At 32.0% G+C, this 21,236-nt stretch overlaps 2 protein-coding genes across 3 annotated transcripts; one reads left to right on the forward strand and one right to left on the reverse strand.

Annotated features, from left to right (window-relative positions):
• Positions 1-762: 762 nt before the first annotated feature.
• On the reverse strand, positions 763-2,387 carry LOC108472943 (glucan endo-1,3-beta-glucosidase-like). The gene is made up of 2 exons (XM_017774509.2): positions 2,250-2,387; positions 763-1,884 (listed from the first exon to the last, which is right to left on the reverse strand). The coding sequence occupies exons 1-2, from the start codon at positions 2,332-2,334 to the stop codon at positions 929-931; spliced, it is 1,041 nt and encodes a 346-aa protein (XP_017629998.1). The 5' UTR covers positions 2,335-2,387; the 3' UTR covers positions 763-928.
• A 10,693-nt stretch (positions 2,388-13,080) lies between these two features.
• LOC108471136 (uncharacterized) lies at positions 13,081-20,404 on the forward strand. 2 transcript variants are annotated; one of them, XM_017772728.2, is made up of 11 exons: positions 13,081-15,601; positions 15,784-16,023; positions 16,492-16,621; positions 17,023-17,175; positions 17,310-17,554; positions 17,639-17,708; positions 18,374-18,580; positions 18,785-19,020; positions 19,358-19,436; positions 19,519-19,656; positions 19,753-20,404. In XM_017772728.2, exons 1-11 carry the CDS (start codon positions 13,650-13,652, stop codon positions 19,954-19,956), a joined length of 3,654 nt encoding a protein of 1,217 aa, XP_017628217.1. In that variant the 5' UTR covers positions 13,081-13,649; the 3' UTR covers positions 19,957-20,404. The 2 variants fall into 2 exon arrangements, 1 of the variants encoding a protein (XP_017628217.1); XR_008283213.1 differs by lacking the exon at positions 19,753-20,404 and having other exon boundaries at positions 19,180-19,436; positions 19,519-19,583.
• The last annotated feature ends 832 nt before the right edge of the window (positions 20,405-21,236 follow it).

Here is a 21,236-nt window from a genome sequence, read left to right on the forward strand (position 1 = left end):
TTTAAACAATCATACTTATCTTCTTATAATATTTAAATAATCCATGACATTTAATTAATATATATTTAAATTTATATAGTGTGTTAGTAGTATGAAAGTTTTAAAATAAATAATCCATGGCATTTAATTATTCGTCTACAAATTTTTAATTTAAACTAAAAAACACGAAGTACAAATATTTAGAATAAGAATTTTGTAAATTTTGTATATTAACAAATTTTTCTCATGAAAACACCTTTTAATTAAGTTTTAATCAAACATATTTGAAAATTAGGTTGTCAAGTGCAAATTCAAATACAATTAACCATATAACTTTATTGTAGTAGATTCTATGGCATGTTTTAGAAACCCTAATTTTTTATTAAGGGTTTTAAAATGTAATATTTAAATAAAATATGGATTAATTTCATTTTAAATATATTGTTTTTAAAAATTATTTCAAACTATTCTGTTTTTAGATCCTAAAGGAATTTTTATTTTTTATATTTCAGCCATTACTATGAAAATTTCAATTAATTTAACATTCCAAAACTATGATTTTCATAATATTACTAATATTTAATTATCTTTTATTTTTCATACCTGTACACCATTTTTAATTTGTGTGATTATTATTTTACATTTTTTAAAATCCCTATATTATCATTAAATAGTCATAGCAATATAAGGAAAATGAATATTTTAAAAAATTTCTTAATATTATTCATAAAATTACAAAAAGAATTAAAACAATATATTTTATTTAATATAAACAACCTGGTTAAAAAAACTAATTTATTTTATTTAATATAAAGAATCAAACCGTACATGTACTGATGAGTAAAACTAGTTTTAGTCACTATGATGAGAAATTGGGTAGCAACAAATTTCGCACTAAACCCAAAAACCCGCTCGTGGTCACTATCCCGGTATCCCTTTCCTTATCTAATCAACTGAAACTAATATTATTATACTTGGGCTGCTTATCAGGGGAGAAGAGGCCGAAATGGCGCTCAGTTTCAGCTGGACCCTTCTGGTCTTCGTCAAAAATTGCGAAAAGATAGGTTTCCATAGCTTTTCCAGGCTTCTTGGGAGTTCCATCGTTGACATGATTGATCAAATTCTTGTAGTAAGTGCTTGCATTATCAACAGTTGCCGCTGCTTCTCCGGTAGATGGCCAACCAGTCTCCGATACGACAATCTCCACATTGGCACCCCCAGCAGCTTCCAACGCTGAATAAAAGGCATCCACTATTGCATCGAACAGGTTTTGGTAAGCCAGTGCGCCATCTTGAAATACAGATCCCTGAGCTGTAAACAAGGCAAAGTCGAGACGTATGTTTTGGGGATCACCAATGTAGGCAAAGTAAGGGTACACGTTGACGAGAAGAGGTGCTCCTGTGGTTGCTAAGAATGAGACAATTGGTGTCATGTAAGTGGATGATGTTGCACCAAATGAACCTGCTGAGGGAGGGTATGATTGGGCCAACAAACTTGCCGACACTGATGTGGAAACCTTGATTTCACCACCTAAATTTGTAGATACCAAAGCATTGTAAATGTTTTGCATCGCAGGGAGAACATATTGACTTGCTGGATCGCTTGGTTCTACTTCGTTCCCAACTGCAATGTATCGGAAATTGACTGAAGGTGAGAAGGCTACTATGTTGTTTTGGACCCAATTGTTTGCAGTTGAGGGAGTGGTAAGGGATTGAAGGTCTCCGTTGGGAACACCAAGGATTAGTTCTATGTTTGTTCCTCTGAGAGCCTGGAGAGTTGCTTGGTTTGGATCGTAGATTCTCATTTTTCCAATGCCGTTCATTGTATAGAAACTGACAACGTCTTGCTCGGAGGGCAAATTATCGGCAATTCTTCCATTACATACACCAATTGGTTTTGTAGCCCCTAAACCACATTCAAATATAAACGATTTACTTGTTATATGTTCTCTGCAACAATTTCCTTTTTCCAGCTATCATTTTATTACTTCAACTTCGTTCACTTATGATATTATAATTAGTTTACGGATGTTATGTATGAATTAACGGAGAAAAATCAAGATTCAAACAATGTGAACTTAATTCGTTTATATATAAATTTTTGCAACTAGAAGACAATATAACGGTGCATATATAGTTGATGAATTTTAGTCGCTTCTGTCATGCTGAGAACGAGCGAACACAAAGGAAAGTTTTCTCAAAACTTTTATTGCATAACACAGATGTAGAAGCAACAAGGAAGTAGATGATGAGAAAGGAGAGGAATCGAACCTGTTATCGTATGGTTGGCTATAAAAAATCCCAGGAATAAATATGTTGCAATCATCGAAGTTCTGTTAACACTTAGGAAATCCATGGGCCGGGTCAAGTACTTTCTTACGGAATCACTCTAACAATATGATCATTTCTCTCTCTATATACACTCACACACACACACATATATATATACACAGAAATAAAGGGAGAGAGTTACTGATATTTCTGGTAATTACGAATGGAGTAATTAATATGAAGATTATCTATGATAAGATTGTGAGTGTGATGGAAATTGAATTACTCAACAGATTTGCTATGTCACGTCTACTATGAAAATTGAATGTAGGTAATAAATTCAGTTCCAGCAATAAAGGGAGTTAATAAAGGACTTCAAGGCAATAAGAAATGATAAAGATAAAACCCAAGGTAATCAAATCTTCAATCATGCTATCACAATTTCTATTTCAACCCATCCATTTATGTATACTCATGTGAATTATAATTTGATATGGACATACAAGTTTTTGTAGGCAGATTTGCATTCTTTTAATGCACGGATAAAAAAGATTGCAACTATTAATACTATCTTTTAAATAAATGCATATGAAATAATTGGATTAGGGTTAGCCGATTTTCATCAAAGATGACAGATAGACAGATATGTTTCCTTCTCTCTTCTTTCACATGATTATCAGGTTCCGATAGTAATATACATAAAAGCATTTATGGTAGCTCTATTCAACCATCCAGCAACTCCAGGGGCACTGGAAAAGGCAAAGTGAAGGCTTGATATTTAATTAGGTCACTGTTGTAGCTGAAGTTAGAAGCATAAAAAGGGCTTGGAGGCTGTCAAAAGGGACATTTATGTTACCATGATTCTGATATGAATATATTTAATCTTTTTCTGTAATTTTTTTTTTATATAATCATATCTTTATCTATGTCTGAATATGCATTAAATGTAATAATTTTTTAAAAAATAAAAATTAATTTCTTATGTCGGAGGAAAACAAGAGCTATGAGGACTGATTAACTGTAGTAATGAAGGCTGTCATTGTTGCAAAAGATTGGGTTTTGAATAATGCTGATGTAGTTTCCCTTGTTGCAAGGGCACACATCCGTTGAAGGAGTTGTGCAAAGTTAAGGTATTTATACATGTCACGGATGTGTATCAACTTGTGCAGGGACCAGCCAAACTAATAAATAAATTTATATGTTCTAAGAACTTGCCAATATATATGGTAGAAAATCAAGCATAAATTATAGTAGAAGTTGCTTGTTAATTAATTGGGAAAATGGGAGACCTTGTCCCAGTAGTTGGAGCGCCCATGTGGGTGTGGACGTGCATTATTTGACACCCTCTATCCACTTACAAATCTTATTAAACTCTTTAGTCCTTGTATTGTCGGACTTCTTAAACTTTAAACTCTTATTCGACAATAATTCTCAATTATTCTATTGAGCACATTAGGATTATTTTCATTACTAAAATTTAACTGTTAATTAAGTAAGAACAGGTGCACTTGCACGTTTTACAATGCAAGAAACGTTTCATGATTCGTAAACAATATTCAGTTAAATAAATATGGTCCATAATACATTTAATAATTCGGTACACAAACAATAATCACATGAAGTGACAAGCATAATTCATGATTCAGTTCAATAATCTTTACCAATAATTTGATTCAATAACAATAATTATTTAATAAATTTTAATCTAGTCTTGCTCAAAATGTAAACATTAGTAGAAATTAATGTAACGCCCCTAACCCGTATCCGTCACTGGAATAGGGTTACGAGGCATTACTGGACTTATACACTATCATTTATACAAAATCGAGTCATAAAAAAATTCATTCCAAATTCAATTCTTTTAAAATTTCACCATAAAGTTCCTAATATGGGCCTACGAGGCCCAATACATGTTTTAGAAGTGGTTCGAAACTAAACTGGCAACTTTGAAAATTTTTCCTTGAAGATAGGGGCACACGCCCGTGTGACGTGGGACATGGCCGTGTGGCCAGCCCATGTGGAATTCTGACTTACAATATCTTAAGTATCAGAGGGGCACACGGCCTGGGCACACGCCCATGTGGCTAGGCCGTGTGGTAAACTGATTTTTCACCATTTTTAAGCTATTTTCACACAATTTTGACACATGCCCATGCTTAAAACCCGTGTCCTTCACACGACCAAGACACACGGCCGTGTCTTTTGCTCGTGTACTATCCTGACTTCATATTTAAGGATGCAGGGGACACACGGTCATATCACACGCCCGTGGGCTTACCAATGGTCACACACGGCCTAGACACACGCCCGTGCATTTACCCGTGTGGACGAAAATAGCCGTTTTAGGCCACTTTTCTCACCTTTTCATCCATTTCCTGCACTTAAACACAATTATACACTAATAAAATCCAACCAATCAATTATTTCAAGCCAAAACATGTGTATTTCATTCTCAAACACAAAACATCACATTTAACTTACTTTGCATACTTAATCGTTCCTACAATCATTTTATCAAATCAACCCCTATACATGCCATATAAATCAAAAAGTTGTTTAACAAAATCTACAAGAATAAATCTGGATAATGTGATCCTTGATGTAGATCCGATCCTCCGTATGTATATAAACAAATAACATATACAAGTAAGCTTATAGAAGCTTAGTAAGCTCATAGGCATAAAAACATAAACTTACTGAACATTGTACACAATCATATATCTTTTAATTTAACTAATTCTTCCTGTAAATCACAAAATCATTAATAAGTTCATTTGAATAATTTCCATGTTGCTATTCACGAATTTAACTCCTTTTGGGCCATTTCTCATTTACTTCCATAGTTAAATTAGGGAACAATAATGGAATTGAGTGCTTCATTATCACATTGCCATGGTAAACCATGGACTTGCACATAGTCACATATCACACACCGAAGCCATAGCCCCGCCATGGTCTTACACGGATCACATATCATACCGAGCCATATCCCAGATATGGTCCTATACGGAATCACATTATCACATCACACCGAAACCATAGCCCAGTTATGGTCTTATACGAGAACACGTATCACGTTGCACAGATGCCATAGCCCAGCTATGGTCTTATACGGGAGCACATATCACATCTTTTACGTCAATTCATCATGGTCATAAAATGAAAGCACTCAAAACCATTGTTCCAACTAATTTGCAATTTTAGTTAAACATTATTTAATAATTAATACAATTTGATAATATTCATCTACAATAAGATACCTTAGCAATCATAAAATTTTCATAATAAACTTTGCCATGTGAACTTACTTGGGCTAGTTTGCAAAAGTCGTAGAAATTCAGGGACTATTCTTGTAATTTCTCATTTCCACGATTCACTTTGTTTTCTTGATCTATAATTATAAAATCATTCCTTCATTAGCATCTATTTCAATTCTATTCTACTTCACAATTTATGCCCTTTAATTTTCAAAATTACACTATTACCCCAAACTTTTTAGTTTTTACAATTTAGTCCCTAATCAATTTATTCATCGATTGAGCTAATTCCTCTCAAATAACATTTTATCAAGACATTATAAATTACTTCAAAGCCTTAACACTCAAAATTTCATCACAAAACCCTAATTCCAACAACTTTCACAATTAAATCCCAAAAATTAATTTCTATAAAAATCTCTTCATAAAACCATCATATAATAAAATTAAAACCTCAATTCCATGATAAATCATCATAAAATTTCAGAACTTATTCATGGAAACTTTTAAAATTATCCATGAAATAAAAAACTAATGAATTAAACAAGTGGACCTAGTTGTAAAAGTCTCAAAAAAACAAAAATTACAAGAAATAATCAAGAATTGAGCTTACATGTTGTAAAAATATGAGAGACCAGCTTAAAAGAACCCTTCAATGGTGTTTTTTCTGGAGAGGATGAAGAAAAATGAAGAAAACTCTAGATTTACCTAATATATCATATTTTACAATTAAATTTTTACCCTATTTCCAATTTGCCCCTTGTTCACACTTGATTTTTATTTTTCCTGAAAGCTCATGCTGTCAACCCATCTAATTTGGGTCTATTTACCTTTTAAATCCTTCTTTGATAATCTCTTAAGCTATTTAATCATATTTTATAATTTTGTACTTTATTCAATTTAGTCCTTTTTCTTCAATTAACTATCAAAATGGTAAAATTTCTTAACGAAATTTTAATAGTAACTTATTAACACTCCATAAATATTTTTAGAAATATTTATGGATAGGTTTATAAATTTGAGGTCTCGATACATTGTTTTTATCTCATTTAATCTATAAATTTCCTTTAAATCATAATTTCACTAATTCAAAAATATTTCTAAAACCACATTTAACTTTTACTTACTAATATCTAAACTCACGTGTCAGATTTAGTGGTCTCAAATCACTATTCCGATATCACTGAAATTTGGGCCGTTACAATTAAAGTCGGATACACGAATTCAACCGACACATCAATATATATAAAGCGTGAGTGATAACAAAAACAATAATTTTGGAGTGCGGAAAGTGCAAAATGAATGATAATCAACCACACTCTTGAACGTAAAGTGCTAATAGTAACTCCCAAGTGCATAAAGTAGTCTAAAAACACAACCAATAAAGATACAATACTATTACTTTATTGCATGCTAATTATATCTGACAAAATTCATATTATGATTTACAAGTAGTAAATTTAATTTTATTTATTTCTCATAATTCAATGTTCTATAAGGATATTAATGAATAGAAACATGAAATGTAATGCCCCTGGCCCGAATCCGTCACCGGAATAGAGTTACGGAGCATTACCGGAGTTACCGATTCATTTATCAAATATTTCATTTTTCTTTTCTACGTTCAAGTCTCGTATTCAAGTCATCCGAATATTTATAAAGAAATTTGATCATCGTTTTCATTTATTTCATGTTATAATACATTCAACTCATGCTCTAAACAAAATTACCATTTTACCCCTAAACTTTTAATTAATGACGATTTCATCCTTAGGTTAAAATAAAATAAAATTCTTGCAATTTAATCCTTATTTCCAGCCGTTATTCTCATACAAATTGATAACAACCTATGAATTCTATAAAATATCAGAATTTTCCATAATTTCAACACTTTTCAATTTAATCCTTAAAACATGTTTTTCCCTGATCTCGAGCTAAATTAATAATTTCATTCAATTTTGTAATTTTAAATAATAAAATAATCCATTTCATGCAAATTGGTCATTTCTAACATTTTTTTTACAAAATTGCCCTTAAAATTTTACTTTTATTCAATTTAGTCCATGAGCCTAAAACATGCAAATTAGCCATGCTAGCTGAATATTCATACATATTTTCCTCCTCCTCCTCTCCATTCCACATCCTTAATTTATATAACATGCAACAAGTAACATTATCAATAATTTCACTATTTACTTATGTATATTCAAAACTGTCCATTTGCGTCATAGTCACTAAATTATTTATATCTTAAGCTACAGAACTCTAAATTAAGATCCGATAATTTTATCTAAAACTAGACTTACTTATCTTATTACCATAAAATTTTCAGAATTTTTGGTTTAGCCAATAAGTACAGGTTATTCTTTAAATTTACCCCTCTTCTGCTGTCTGACAGTTCCGACCCTTCTTCACTGAGAATTAATTATCTCATCGTATGAGATTCGGATGATGTTCCCACTTATTTTTCTTGAAAATAGACTCTTTAATAATTTTAAACATATAAATTTAATCCCTTAATTATTTTTATCCAATTTTTATGATTTTTCAAAGTCAGAACAGAGGAACCCGAAATCATTCTGACATTGTCTCACAAAACTTATTATATCTCATGATTTACAATTCCATTGCTTACACCGTTTCTTCTATAAGAAACTAGACTCAATAAGCTTTAATTCTATATTTTATTCATCCTCTAATTATATTTATACAATTTTTGGTGATTTTTAAAAGTTAGACTATTGCTGCTGTCCAAAACTGTTTTAGTGCAAAATGTTGATTTTCATTTTGCCCCAAATTTCACAATTCATACAATTCAGTCCTTACTTAATTAACCCCTCAATTAAACTAATTTTATCAATTAATAATTTTCCCAGACATTATAAGTTATTTCATAACTATTGAAATTCATAATTTCCACATAAAACTCTAACTTCAAACTCTTTTACAATTTAGGTCCCAAACATTCACTTTCTATTCAATTCTTTCAATAAAATCAGCATATAAACAATTTAAAGCTCTAGTTCCATGTCAAATCATCATATACTTCCAGCACATATTCATAGAAACTTTCAATTTCTTTCATAGAATCAAGAACTAATGAATTCAACAAGTAGACCTAGTTGTAAAAGTCACAAAAATACAAAAATTTCAAGAAATAATCAAGAATTGAACTTAATTGCAGTAAAAATATAAAAAAACAGCTTAAGGGAACTCTTCCATGCTGTTTTTGCTGATGAGAATGCAGAAAAATAAAGAGAAATCTAGATAATTCCACTTTAGTCCTAGCTTTATTGAGTAATTTTTGCAATTTTCCAATTTTGCCCTTAATTCTCCTTATTTTCTTGCTGATTTCATGCTCTTGCCGTCCAGTCCAAATATACCTTGGGTCTATTTCCCTTTTAAACCCTCTTTGTTTTATCATTTAAGCTATTTAATCATTTCCTACAATTTTGCATTTGATACATTTTAGTCCTTTTTGTTCAATTAGCTATCAGTACTTTAAAATTTCTTGACAAAACTTTAATACTAACTTATTAACACTCCATAAATATTTATAAAAATATTTATGGCTCGATTTAAAATTCTCGAGGTCTCGATACCTCGTTTTCGATTCTAATTATTTTAATATATATTTTTAGTACACTATTCACTATTTCAAAATTTTTCCTAACTTCACATTTAACTTATACTCACTAAATTAATAATATTTTCTACTCATTTGTCGGATTTAGTGATCTCGAATCACTGTTCCGACACCACTGAAAATTAGGCTGTTGCATGAAATTCCCGCACCTCAATTCTCAATCAAACAATTAACCATCAATATGGATAACAAAGGCTTACCTTGGACTTATCTCAAGTTTCTATTGAAATTTGTTAAATACTCTACTTAACAATAAACATTTCCAAACATTTATTATTGTAAGGGGTTCTTTGATGGAGAAAGGTAATGTTGCAAACAAGTGAATGAGATATATTGAAGGAAGGTAGGGAGGAAAACTAGAGCAGATCCGGTAAAACTAAGCATAGCGGCAAGTGGTAGTTGGTAAGGTGAAGAAAGGAAAATGCAAATGATGATAAGTTTAACAAAGAAAACAAGTTAAAGAGAATTTTAGAGAAAATTTTGAGAGTTAAAATGTCAAAGTGCCAAAAGTCCTTTCATCAGTTGTGAAGGACTCCTATGAAAGTTACAAAGTCGACAATTAATAGGAATAATGGAATAAATTTCAATTGCAATAACATTAATGCTTATGATGGGATGATGAAAAGTTTTTGTTGGTGACGGTAATGGTGAATAGTGAAAAAGAATTTACTATATTTTTTAAAAGAAGGAAAATCACTCAACATTACCTTAAAATATTAAGAGGAAACCTCTTAATTAGCTCCATATCTTATCCATCAAGCCAAGCTCTCTTTCCTAAAGTGAAGATAACCCAAGAACCCTGTCATATTCCAAGGTTACTTCCACTTCTTCTACTTTGGTGAAACGGTACAATGTGAAACATCTTTCACAGAAGATCTATTGAAACACAAGATGACGGTTTTTCTTGAACGAGAGTTGTTCTTGAATAATAGTTATTTTGACTTGTTTTAAATATGAGTTGTTCTCAATGTAGAAGTTATTCCAAAAAAACAGTTGTTTTGAAGTTAAAATTTTCATGGTAAAACTTGTTTTGAATAATGATTTTCCTGGAAAAACATAATTGTTCTAAATATAAGTTGTTGCAAACCATGATTGTTTTAAATATAGCTATTCCTGAAATGTCATTATTTTAAACAAGAGTTATCCCAAACTTCAATTGTTCTAAAATAACAATTACATTGAATGACAATTGTTCTAACTAAAACCTTATTCTGAGCATAGCTATTCTCAAACAACAATTGTTTTGAACAATAATTATTTTAAATAAGAGTTGTTGCTCTAAAAAAGATATGTTTGGGAGTACAAATTCTTGAAACATAATATTTTTTATCTCAATATTTCAAAAAAGAGATTAATTGTTAATAACCAAAATCGAATATCTACGAGTATCATTCTTCACAAGCAAGTCACACATAACTTAATATATTTATATTATAAATGGTAACCATTTCCATGCATTATGTACCAGAGATAATTTAGCAAGTAGCCCATCTCAATAGCTTAGACTATCTTTTATTAGTGTATCTCATAAGTTACCACTAATTCGATCTTAATGTCAATTTATTTTAATTTTTCTTTCTCAAGTCATCAATTAAAATTATATAACTCGTTTTCATCTTAATTAAGACAATAATGTGGAAATCCAAAGAATTAAACACCTTTATATAGCTATCCAAACTACACTTTCTCAACTGCTTTGATGTTTTACCACTTTACCTAGTTTCAGTTCAAGAATTTATATACTTCAAAAGCACAAATCATAATTAACACTTCACTTCTAATTATTTAATTTAGACATCCATATCTTACTCTTCTCTAACTTTCCCTTGAGCCTCTTTACTTTCCATGGGATGGGTTCTCACTCTTAATTCTAGACTTAAAACTTCATTAAAACTACTTGTATTTCTTTCAATTTTGGCTATGGGAAGAAGCCATGGGGAATTTTCTTTTTCTTTCTTTCCTTGCCTATAGCCAATGAAGAAGAAAAAGGATTAGATCTTCCTCCACTCTCTCTCTTATAATTATTTATTTTAATCAAATCATTTTAGTAAAAATTGGAGCATCCTAAGGTTGGCATAATTTTGATGATTTTTGAGTGGAAATCCATGGGAATTAATAATTCTCGCCACTAACGTAATCTAATCATCCCTCATTTAAATCTCAATTAATCATTTCTTCCAAATTGAACTTACTATCTTGTACTATTTACACATTAGTCCATAAATCATTTCAATAATTTGTACCGCGGTTTCATTTTCTGAAGATTTTCCTATTTCATATTTAATTAATAAATAAAACTCTGAAATTTTAATTAATTTAAATTCTTGATATGGTACAAATTACAATATAATAATTTTAGGGCATTATATAATTTTCATTGAGGAAAGGGTGTAATTAATTAGATTTTTTTATATTAAGAGATCAATAAAATCCATTTTTAAGAGCTTAAATGATTTTTATTTTTTTACCCTTAAACATTTTCTTTTTCTTTCTCTTTATCACTTTTAATAATAAAAAAAAAGTGTAAAGCATTTAAGGATTTTCTTTCTCCTTGCCTATATCATCTCTCTCAAGTGATAGAGTCTTTTGGTTCCTTCTTCCCTCTCGAGTCTCAACATAGAAAATAAGTTGATTTTGAACGATTTAATAGAAAATTGATCGATGTAATCAATTATTCAATTCTCGAATAGATGGTAAGCAAGTTAGAAGAAAAAAAATTTTTCTCTGACTTTATACAAAATATGAAAAGAAGTAGGTGTGATTTTTCAACAACATATTACCCACTTCTTTTTAAATCTTCAACCAATATCTTCATGGATTACAATAGTTGGTCTTAGACAATGAATTAAAAGATTATCACATATATATTACGTTATTTTTAAATTTAAATATTTTTAGAAGGAAAATTTGAAATACTATAAAATGGCACATTCGCTTTGGTGAAAAATAAAAATTCACGAGAAAGTGAATATAATAAAATTATTAAAATAACCAAAATTATTTAAATATTAAGTAGATTATGACACGTTTAAGAAATGACTGAAAAATTAGTATAATAAATATGTTTATAAAATAAATAATATAACAAATAAATAAAGTTTCCATTGAGAATGCAAAATTAAAATATTAAAGATTATAATGTTTTTGGTTCAAATCTCATTATATTCATTTTTAGATTTTACATAAAATATAAAATGATAAAGATGCACTCAATAATGTGGAAATTTATTAATTAAATTGAGACTTGATTGATGAGTTATATCAATTCTGTCAAAATAATATTTTTATATAATATTTGTAGTAGGAGATGGAGTCACACGATTTGAACTCATATCAAATGAGTGTTTAATAAAATCTTTAAGCATTACCTTATCAAAATGAAAATAAAATTTTAATCAATATTATATACTAAAAGTAATTATATTTTAAAAGAAAATAATTTTGAAATAAATAATTATTTTTAGTCATATATATAAGTTTAATGTCATCAGTGATATAAACTAAATCATTTAATTTTACCAAAACTTTCAGATCTCTAAAAACTTCCTAAAATGAAGTATACATAAGAGATAATTATGTTTTAAATTTTTATATATTAATTTTTAATAAAAGCCCACTGAACTTCCATTAAATTCTAAAAGTAATTATTATTTTTACAGGAAGGGTAATTATGTAATTTAAATCATATAAAAATAATATATAGTGTACAGTGTATAAATAAAAAAAAATTATTCATATTTTAAATTTTAATAAAAGGAAAAGATGAAAGCAGTAAAAGTTAAAAAAAACAACTTTTATAAAAATATTCATTTACAAAAAGCAAAAGATTATAACAGAATATTCCCATAACTGTGTGTCAAATGATTAGATCTGACTAAATTTAAACAACATAAATTTTATGCAAAATAAAAATATAAGATAGAGAAATGTCAAGTGTTTGCAAATTTATTTTAAATAATGGCAGTTCTAAATTGTCTATTTTAAGACGATGAAAGCTCAAAATAAAAATTAAAAATTTAAAAATAAACAGAAAAAAGGAAGCTTTTTTTAAAAGCAACATTAGAGGATAAAAAAAAAAAAAAGAAACGAAACCACCTTCAAAAACTGTGAAAAAAGCTTCTTTTTCTCTTGAAATTGCATTATTAATCTCTGTTTTATTATCACCATCTTCATCATCATCATCATCCTTAAAACCAAATTATTAATTGGCATTTCATTTTGTTCATTCAGTAATTAAAAGGGGGGAAAAAGAAGAAAGAAGAACCGCACCATCTACCACCTTTTGATCAATCAAGGTATCGGATTTCAATCCAATAACGTCCGGTTGTATTTGATGACTCCAGCGTTGACATGTAGCCGGCATTACTAGAGCCGAGAGGAGCTTCTTTTCCTCTTCTTCTTCCTCAACTCCGATTGGTCAAGCTTCGTTTGTTCCATTTACAGTGAATACATTTGGATTTTTCTCTGTTTTTTCAATATAATTTTTTACAAGAGAAAATGAACCGATCATCTAGTTTTGGTTTTGGAGGTGATTTTAGTTCTGGATTTTCCAACTCTACCCTTAATGATGCCGATTTTAGTTTCAATGCGCCTTCTTTACAACGACCATCATGGGGCCTTCCTAAGCCAAGGCTTGTCAAAAATAAAAAGCAATTGAATTCCCATAATTCGAAATCTTCAAGCAATTTTGAAAACCGGGCAGGCCGCGGTTTTCGTCGGTTTCGACAGCCTAGCCCTTCTGATATGAGTGACTTGGGTGGGAATTTGGAAGGAGGAGTTGTTGAGGACACTAGGAATTTGAGAAATGGGAAGACTTGTGGTTTAATCGATCATAGTTTATTTTCCATGCCCTCAAATGATACAAGAAAGTTGAGCATTGAGAATGGCTCAAAGGGTGATCGGAGCAATAGGAATGATGACAATGTAGGTAGCTGTGTTGGAAGAGGTGTGGAAACCGAAAAGCTTCACAATGATTTGTGGAGCAAATCGAATATAAAAGGCAGTGAGGATGTTGATGATGGAGCTAAGAAGGATTTTGTATTTAAGGCAGGAAAAGGTAGCGATTCTTTGGCTCGAAGCTCCTCAGATGCTCTTCATGATGGGATTAAGAATTTGAACATAAAAGGGTTTGGTGGTAGTAACACCAAGCAGAGAGACGGTTTTATATCCCAGAGTTGTGAAATCTCTGGTCATCTTGGTGGGAAAACAGAAAAGGCATTGTCAGCTGAAATGGAGGGGAAGCTGAATCTAGGGAGTGTAATGGGAGATTCTACTGCTCAAACAGGCAGGGGATTTTCATTTGGGAAGGATGGCCAAACCGCAAAGATGGGTGATCAGCTCCATGAGTTTGGTAAATCCATTCACCACGATTTTACTTTCCAGGCGGCTACAACTAAAGTTCATACGGATCAACCAAAAACTGATATTAGGCCTGGTGGAGCTGCTGCTTCAACAACTTTGTTTTCATCTTCATCTAGCGCCTTGCCTTTCCAGTCTGGTAAAAATACCTTTGGTAAGATTTCTGATAAACCAGGAAAGAAGGATGAGTTTTGTTTTACAGCTAAACAAGATGCTATAGAAACAACCTTTGTAGAATTTAGAACTCCAAATTCACAGAAAAATATATTCGTTGGCTTAAATAAAAAATTGGAATTCGGTGCAAAAAGAGAAGCTGGTACAAGCACAAAAGTAAAGAAAAGGAAGGGAAAGTTGAAGCAGCCTAAACCTGTCCAGCTGTGGTATGGACCGGATTTGGTTTCAAGTAAAACTGGTTTTCAATATTCAAGAGAACCTTCTGCAACTTCTGAAGAGTCTTTCAACCTTGATTACAAAGATCAATCCAGTGATTCACAACTAGCAGTTTCACGTAATGCAATAGATGGGGATTTGGTTGCTGCAACACAGTATATGGATATAAAAGAAGGTAAGGTGAAAGATGATGAACTAAATGAGGAGGGTTCTGGAAATATTTTCGACACAGGTGTTGCTTCTGATGCTCCTCAAGAAGATTCTGTGTATGGGTCGGAAACTGAAAACTCTTCAATTGCAGCCGAGAATATTGATCATAACAACGATATTGGTCTTAGTTCAGCTGAAAATGAAACCAGATCAAGAACAAGCATTGAGAGACAAGATAGTGATGGCCTGATGTTTTTTTCTTCCCCTTCTAAATCAGAACATTTAAGTGGGTTTGGCTTTACCTTTGCTGCATCTTCGTCTGCTCAAAGTCACCAATCATCACCAAGTCGCCACCACAAAAAGAAGAATTCATCTAAAACTTCTTCATTGCATTCATCCCCTAGGCATGACCTGAAAACAGATGTATCTACTAAGCAAAGCAAGGTTGGAGAGAATTTTGTGGTGGAGAAAGGACCTGATGTCAAGGGCAAGCCTAATCCGACCAGTTCAAGCACTTTAGCTCAGGAATCATGCGAAAAGTGGCGGTTAAGGTTATTATAAGTGTTTGATAATTGAACTTCATTCTTTTAAAACATATACTTTCTAAGTAGATTAATTTTTCTTTTTTCTTATAGCTCTTATTTTGTCATCTTGTAATTAGATGATGTGACCTATATTTGTGCTTGACTTCTCTTCAACTATGAATACATTTTGTTTCACTGATATATATCAGGGGAAACCAAGCCTATGCCAATGGAGATCCATCCAAAGCCGAGGAATATTATATGCAAGGGATAAGTTGTATTCCCGCAGGTGAGAAATCTAGAGGCTGTCTTCGGGCATTGATGCTGTGTTATAGCAACCTTGCAGCTACTCGTATGTCTCTTGGAAGAATGAGAGATGCACTAGGAGATTGTATGATGTCCATCTCAATAGATCCTCACTTTTTGAGAGTTCAACTTCGAGCAGCGAAGTAAGGCTCTACATTTGTTTCATTTAACTTGTTTGAGCCACCTTGATTCCAAAGTTGTATGTGTTTATGCTAGAACTGTATAAATTCGTTTATATACCAAATTTATTGAAGATTGAGATTTTTTCTTTTTGAAGATTTGTTGCATCATACATGAGGATTTATAATTATCTGTTTCAAATTGTTCGCAGTTGCTGCTGTGATGCCAATTTTGAATCTTAACACACTTCCATTTGATGGCCTTTTGAAGTGATTAATAGATGTTATTTCTATCGGTTAAATTGCCAACCATGTTTTCCACTTTTCATGTATCTGTTCTCTTTTGGAGTTAATATTGCTTTTCATTCTTACCCAGTTGTTAGGCTATTGGTTTTGGTATCAATTTTCACGTCAGTGCTTTGGTACTAGTTTCATTCTCTTTTGTTATTGGCTTTCTCTTGGCTCTCCTAACTTGCTGCTGCTTTATTTCAGTTGCCACCTTGCCCTTGGGGAAGTTGAGGATGCAATGCGATATTTCAGGAAGTGCTTACAATCTGGAACTGATGTTTGTGTGGACCGAAAAGTTGCAGTAGAAGCCTCCGATGGCCTACAAAAGGCACAGGTGCTTGTTATTATCAGCAAGGAGATAGTATATTATTGGTCTTCTTTTATTCAAGTTCATTTGATAATGATACCAGTTTGTGTTAATTGTATCGTTAGTTAATATTTATTATTTGTAATATAGCTCCATTAAGATCAATGAATTATGCATTAGCTAGTGGAAGGTGTATAATTGTCTTGATAGCCACTATTGCCTGCATCGCATATTGAATTTTAGCATTGATATTTAATGTTTTTTGTTTTTTGTTTTTCTTTTATGTGTTCATCCTCCTTTCTTTAATTTGATTCCTATCCTAGATAACATGTTCATAGCATTTCTGAATTTATTCATTTTTCAGCTTTAGTATGCTGGTTTATTTGCGTGATGGTAATTTGGCTGATTAGTGGTTTCTTATCTGGCAGAAATTGTCTGAATGCATACATCAGTCTGCTGTACTATTGCAAAGCAAAACATCTGACGATGCAGAGACTGCTTTGGAAGTAATTGCTGAGGCCTTGCAAATGAGCTCATACTCAGAAGAATTACTTGAAATGAAAGCAGAGGCTCTTCTAATTGTAAGTGTAATTTTGTTGATATATACTTGTCTAAATAGGGAAGTTCTGAAAGTAGATGGTTTACTGTTATTTAAGCATATCTTAATCATAGGAAGATCGTTGGAGTTGTAATAATTTTTTTTTCAATCTTGCAGATGGGAAAATATGAAGATGCAATTCAGCTGTGTGAGCTGACATTTGATTCTGCTGAAAAGAATTCTCCTTCATTGGATATCAATGGGCAGCTGGCTAATCTGGATAGTCCTGGCATCTCAAAGGACTCTACCTTTAGAATTTGGCGCTGTCACCTGATCTTCAAATCTTACTTTCATCTAGGAAAGCTTGAAGAGGCTATTGCTTTTCTGGAGAAGCACGAGGAATTGCATTCCACTGGAAATAGGTAAAATTCACGCCATTGTCATTCACAATATTCTAATTTACGCAATGAAGTACAATGATGATTGCACATTTTGAGTCTGTCCAGGGATGAAAGTGACAGTTTGGAATCATCAATTCCGTTGGCTGCTACTGTGCGTGAGCTCTTAAGTCATAAGGTATTTACTTGATATGCTTTTGACTTTAAGAAACAGTTTCGTGTTTATGTGGATTTATGCACAAGATTGTGCTTTTATTGGTATGCATTTTTTTCCCTTTATAGAAATGGGATCAACTTTTTAGTGCTGCACCTCTTAGGTACATGTAAAGAAACATGATTCCTTTGCATGCTTATAGGAGATTTCAAAAATATTTTGCTACCTGAATTGGTGGGATTTGCATTGAGTAAGATGTCTTCGGGAAATTGCTTTTTTAATCAATTATGATTCTACTTTAAGCCATTTTTTCCCCTTTGGGTAAAATCTTTGTGCCATTTAGCAACTTTTGAGGAAGAAGTAGAGATGGCCAAAATAAACCTAAATCTGACAGGTTCTGACCAGATCTGACTCATTGTGGGTGGGTTTCCTTTTTGTCCGGTAATAATGGAGTAGGCTGGGTTGAATCAATTTTTTTATCAAAGGACTGAATCAGGTTTTAAATTAAAAAGTTGGTCTAGGCACTGAGAAGTTGTAACAATAACATCTAAGTGATGTGTAGAAACTAGTATCAATGTGTCATCTATTACCTTAGAACTATAAACTTCTTTCTGTCAGAAGTCTGATATGCTTTGGTGGGGCATAGATAAAAACACAGTTATCAATGCAATTATTTCTTTCTTCTACAGGCTGCAGGGAATGAAGCATTTCAATCAGGAAGACACTTGGAAGCTGTTGAACATTATACAGCGGCTTTATCTTTCAGTGTGGAGTCACGGCCTTTTGCAGCTATTTGTTTTTGCAATCGTGCTGCTGCAAACAAAGCACTGGGCCAAATCACTGATGCTATTGCTGATTGCAGCCTTGCCATAGCACTTGATGGCAATTATTTGAAGGTTTTTTTGCAAACTGATGTTATCTTGGGTTCTCTTTCTTGTGCATATGATTTGCTAGAGGAAGAAGTGGTGGGAATAATTTGAGTAGAGAGATTGAATTAGTCCATTGTCTTTGGGAAAAAATGTACTCACTTTGGGAAATTTTGTTCTTTAATATAAAAATAACTTTCTTGGTAACTTACTTGTTTATGCACCCTTTTGCAGGCAATTTCTAGACGTGCTACATTATATGAGAAGATTAGAAACTATGGGAAAGCAACTAGTGACCTTGAAAGACTTCTTTCTCTTCTCTTGAAGCAAAAGGAGGTAAAGACCAATCAAACTGGAATTTCTGAAAGATCTATGAACTTGGCAAACGACTTGAGACAAGCTCAATCATGGCTTTCTGAAGTTGAGGAAGAAGGCAAAAAGGAAGTGCCTTTGGATTTCTATCTGATTTTGTAAGTTTCTTATTCATTTGTGATTATAGGTGGCGTCTGGCATTTATTAGGTTCTTATGAACTTGGATCTTGATGCTACTTTCTTCTTTGGCTTAATATTAAAGAATTTGTTAGCTTTTATCTTAAGCCTAATATTATTGTGTGTGTGGTAAATTTTAGATTTCATGGAAGGGGCTTAAAAGTTACCATTCATCTTGGTTGGAAATATAAGAGGAGAATAACTTTCAAATAGGAAGTTTTCTGATATTTCGTTTATTTGTCTTTCTCAGTGCCCTGTCTATGGATTCTGGAACCATATATAGATTAACCATATTTTTTATGTGTATTGTAACGGCAGGGGTGTTGAACCATCTGTTTCAACAGCAGAAATCAAGAAGGCTTATCGGAAAGCTGCTCTTAGACATCATCCTGACAAGGTTTCTTACATCTGCTGCTATTATATATTACTTTTGGTTTTAGAAATTTCGTGGTGATCTGACTGGTATTCTACTTATGTAGGCTGTTCAATTCCTCGTAAGAACCGAAAATGGAGATGACAAGCTTTGGAAGGAGATAAGAGAAGAAGCCTACAAGGATGCTGACAAACTATTTAAGATAATTGGAGAGGCATATGCAGTACTTTCAGACCCTACTAAGGTATATGAGCATTATAATCCCTTTATTTTTTTAACTTTTTTCTTTTGGGTTCTGGGAAAATATGGTGTTTTATCTTGCAACAATGTATTTGTGCAGCGCTCGAGGTATGATTCTGAAGAAGAGACAAGGAATGTGCAAAAGAAACATACTGGACGTACATCCAGAGTTGCAACAGCAGATGCTCAAAGTTATTCATTTGATAAAAGCAGTGGTATGCGGTCATGGAGAGAGGCTAGAAGAGCATTTGGCCCGTCAAGCTTCAAAGGTTCAAAAGCCACTAGATCAAATAGATTCTATTGACTATTGTGAGCCTCGTGTTTGTTAATCTCGAGATATCTGATCTGGTTATATGATGAGGTTTAGCAGATTCAGATTTGTGTAGGGACTCTCCAGAAGGGAATTTAGTCCAACCACTCCTAGAACAAGATTTGAACTTCTAGGAGGTAATACCAGATGGTTGAAAGCATCTGTGCAAGTTCTGGGTCATGCCAGTACCTAATGATCTTTTTCTTTTCTCCTGAGTTTCTCTAGCAGTTTGTGAATGGTCTATATAAACTTGAAATAATGAAGTCCATGTTTTAAGCCTGTAAGGCCTTTGGGTTCGAGGAAATCAATTGTTAATAAAGAAAGTCGAGTAAATGTACAGACATTACAAAGAACATTTTTGCAGTTTTCTACTTCTCCGGCTGACATTCGGCTAAGAACAGTTTGCTCTTTAATTTGTTGAAGACTCTGAAAATTCTTATAATTTTTTTGCTACCCTTTCCCCTCCTTTCCAGTTTTGATTTCTTGTGCTTTGAAATGTTTCTGTAACACGATCAAAGATGTTTGATTGTACAGATATTTGAAGAGCAGCTTAAATGCCTAGACATTTGACCTTCTATTACTATGCTTTTCTTTTCTTTCTTTTCCTTTTGCTGATTTTGATGCTTCAATAAGGTTTTGGGGGACTAGCTTTCAGTTTCACCTTGGTGGAAGGCTAAATTATTTTTAGTATATTGCATCATTTATGGAATTGAAAATTTTCAACATGATGTAAAGAAATTGTTTAAACACTTTGAACACCATTAGTATGGCCTGTTTAAATATATTTTCAGATTTCAGATTTCAATATATTCAATAATCCATATTTACATGATTAATATATATATATATATAAATCCGAGATATATTACACTTAATACTTGTTGGAAAGAATAGTCAATTAGTCATGAATTCGAATAAATTAATTTCTAGACTCTAGAATCTTGAAGTTTCTAGGGTTTTCTCTTTACCATTAAGCCAATACTTCTTTGATGAACAAAAATGAAATCAAACATTATAAATTAAACCAATAAATGAAAGGAAAAATATTAAGAAAATTCAGCATGAACGAGGATTACATTGTATATGTAGATGCATTGCTTAGAGAACAAGGAACTAAGAACATAATAAGAAAAAAGCATTCCCTGCATCTCTACTGAGTTTTATTCCTCCCCAACCTTGAAAACCAAAGAAATAAAGAAAATAAAAAACAATTGATAACCAAGAAACATGAAAAGAGAAAGTGCTTTTGAAATTCATCTACATATTAATTGAAT

Source organism: Gossypium arboreum, chromosome 5, assembly GCF_025698485.1.
Source record: "Gossypium arboreum isolate Shixiya-1 chromosome 5, ASM2569848v2, whole genome shotgun sequence".
Taxonomy (NCBI): domain Eukaryota; kingdom Viridiplantae; phylum Streptophyta; class Magnoliopsida; order Malvales; family Malvaceae; genus Gossypium; species Gossypium arboreum.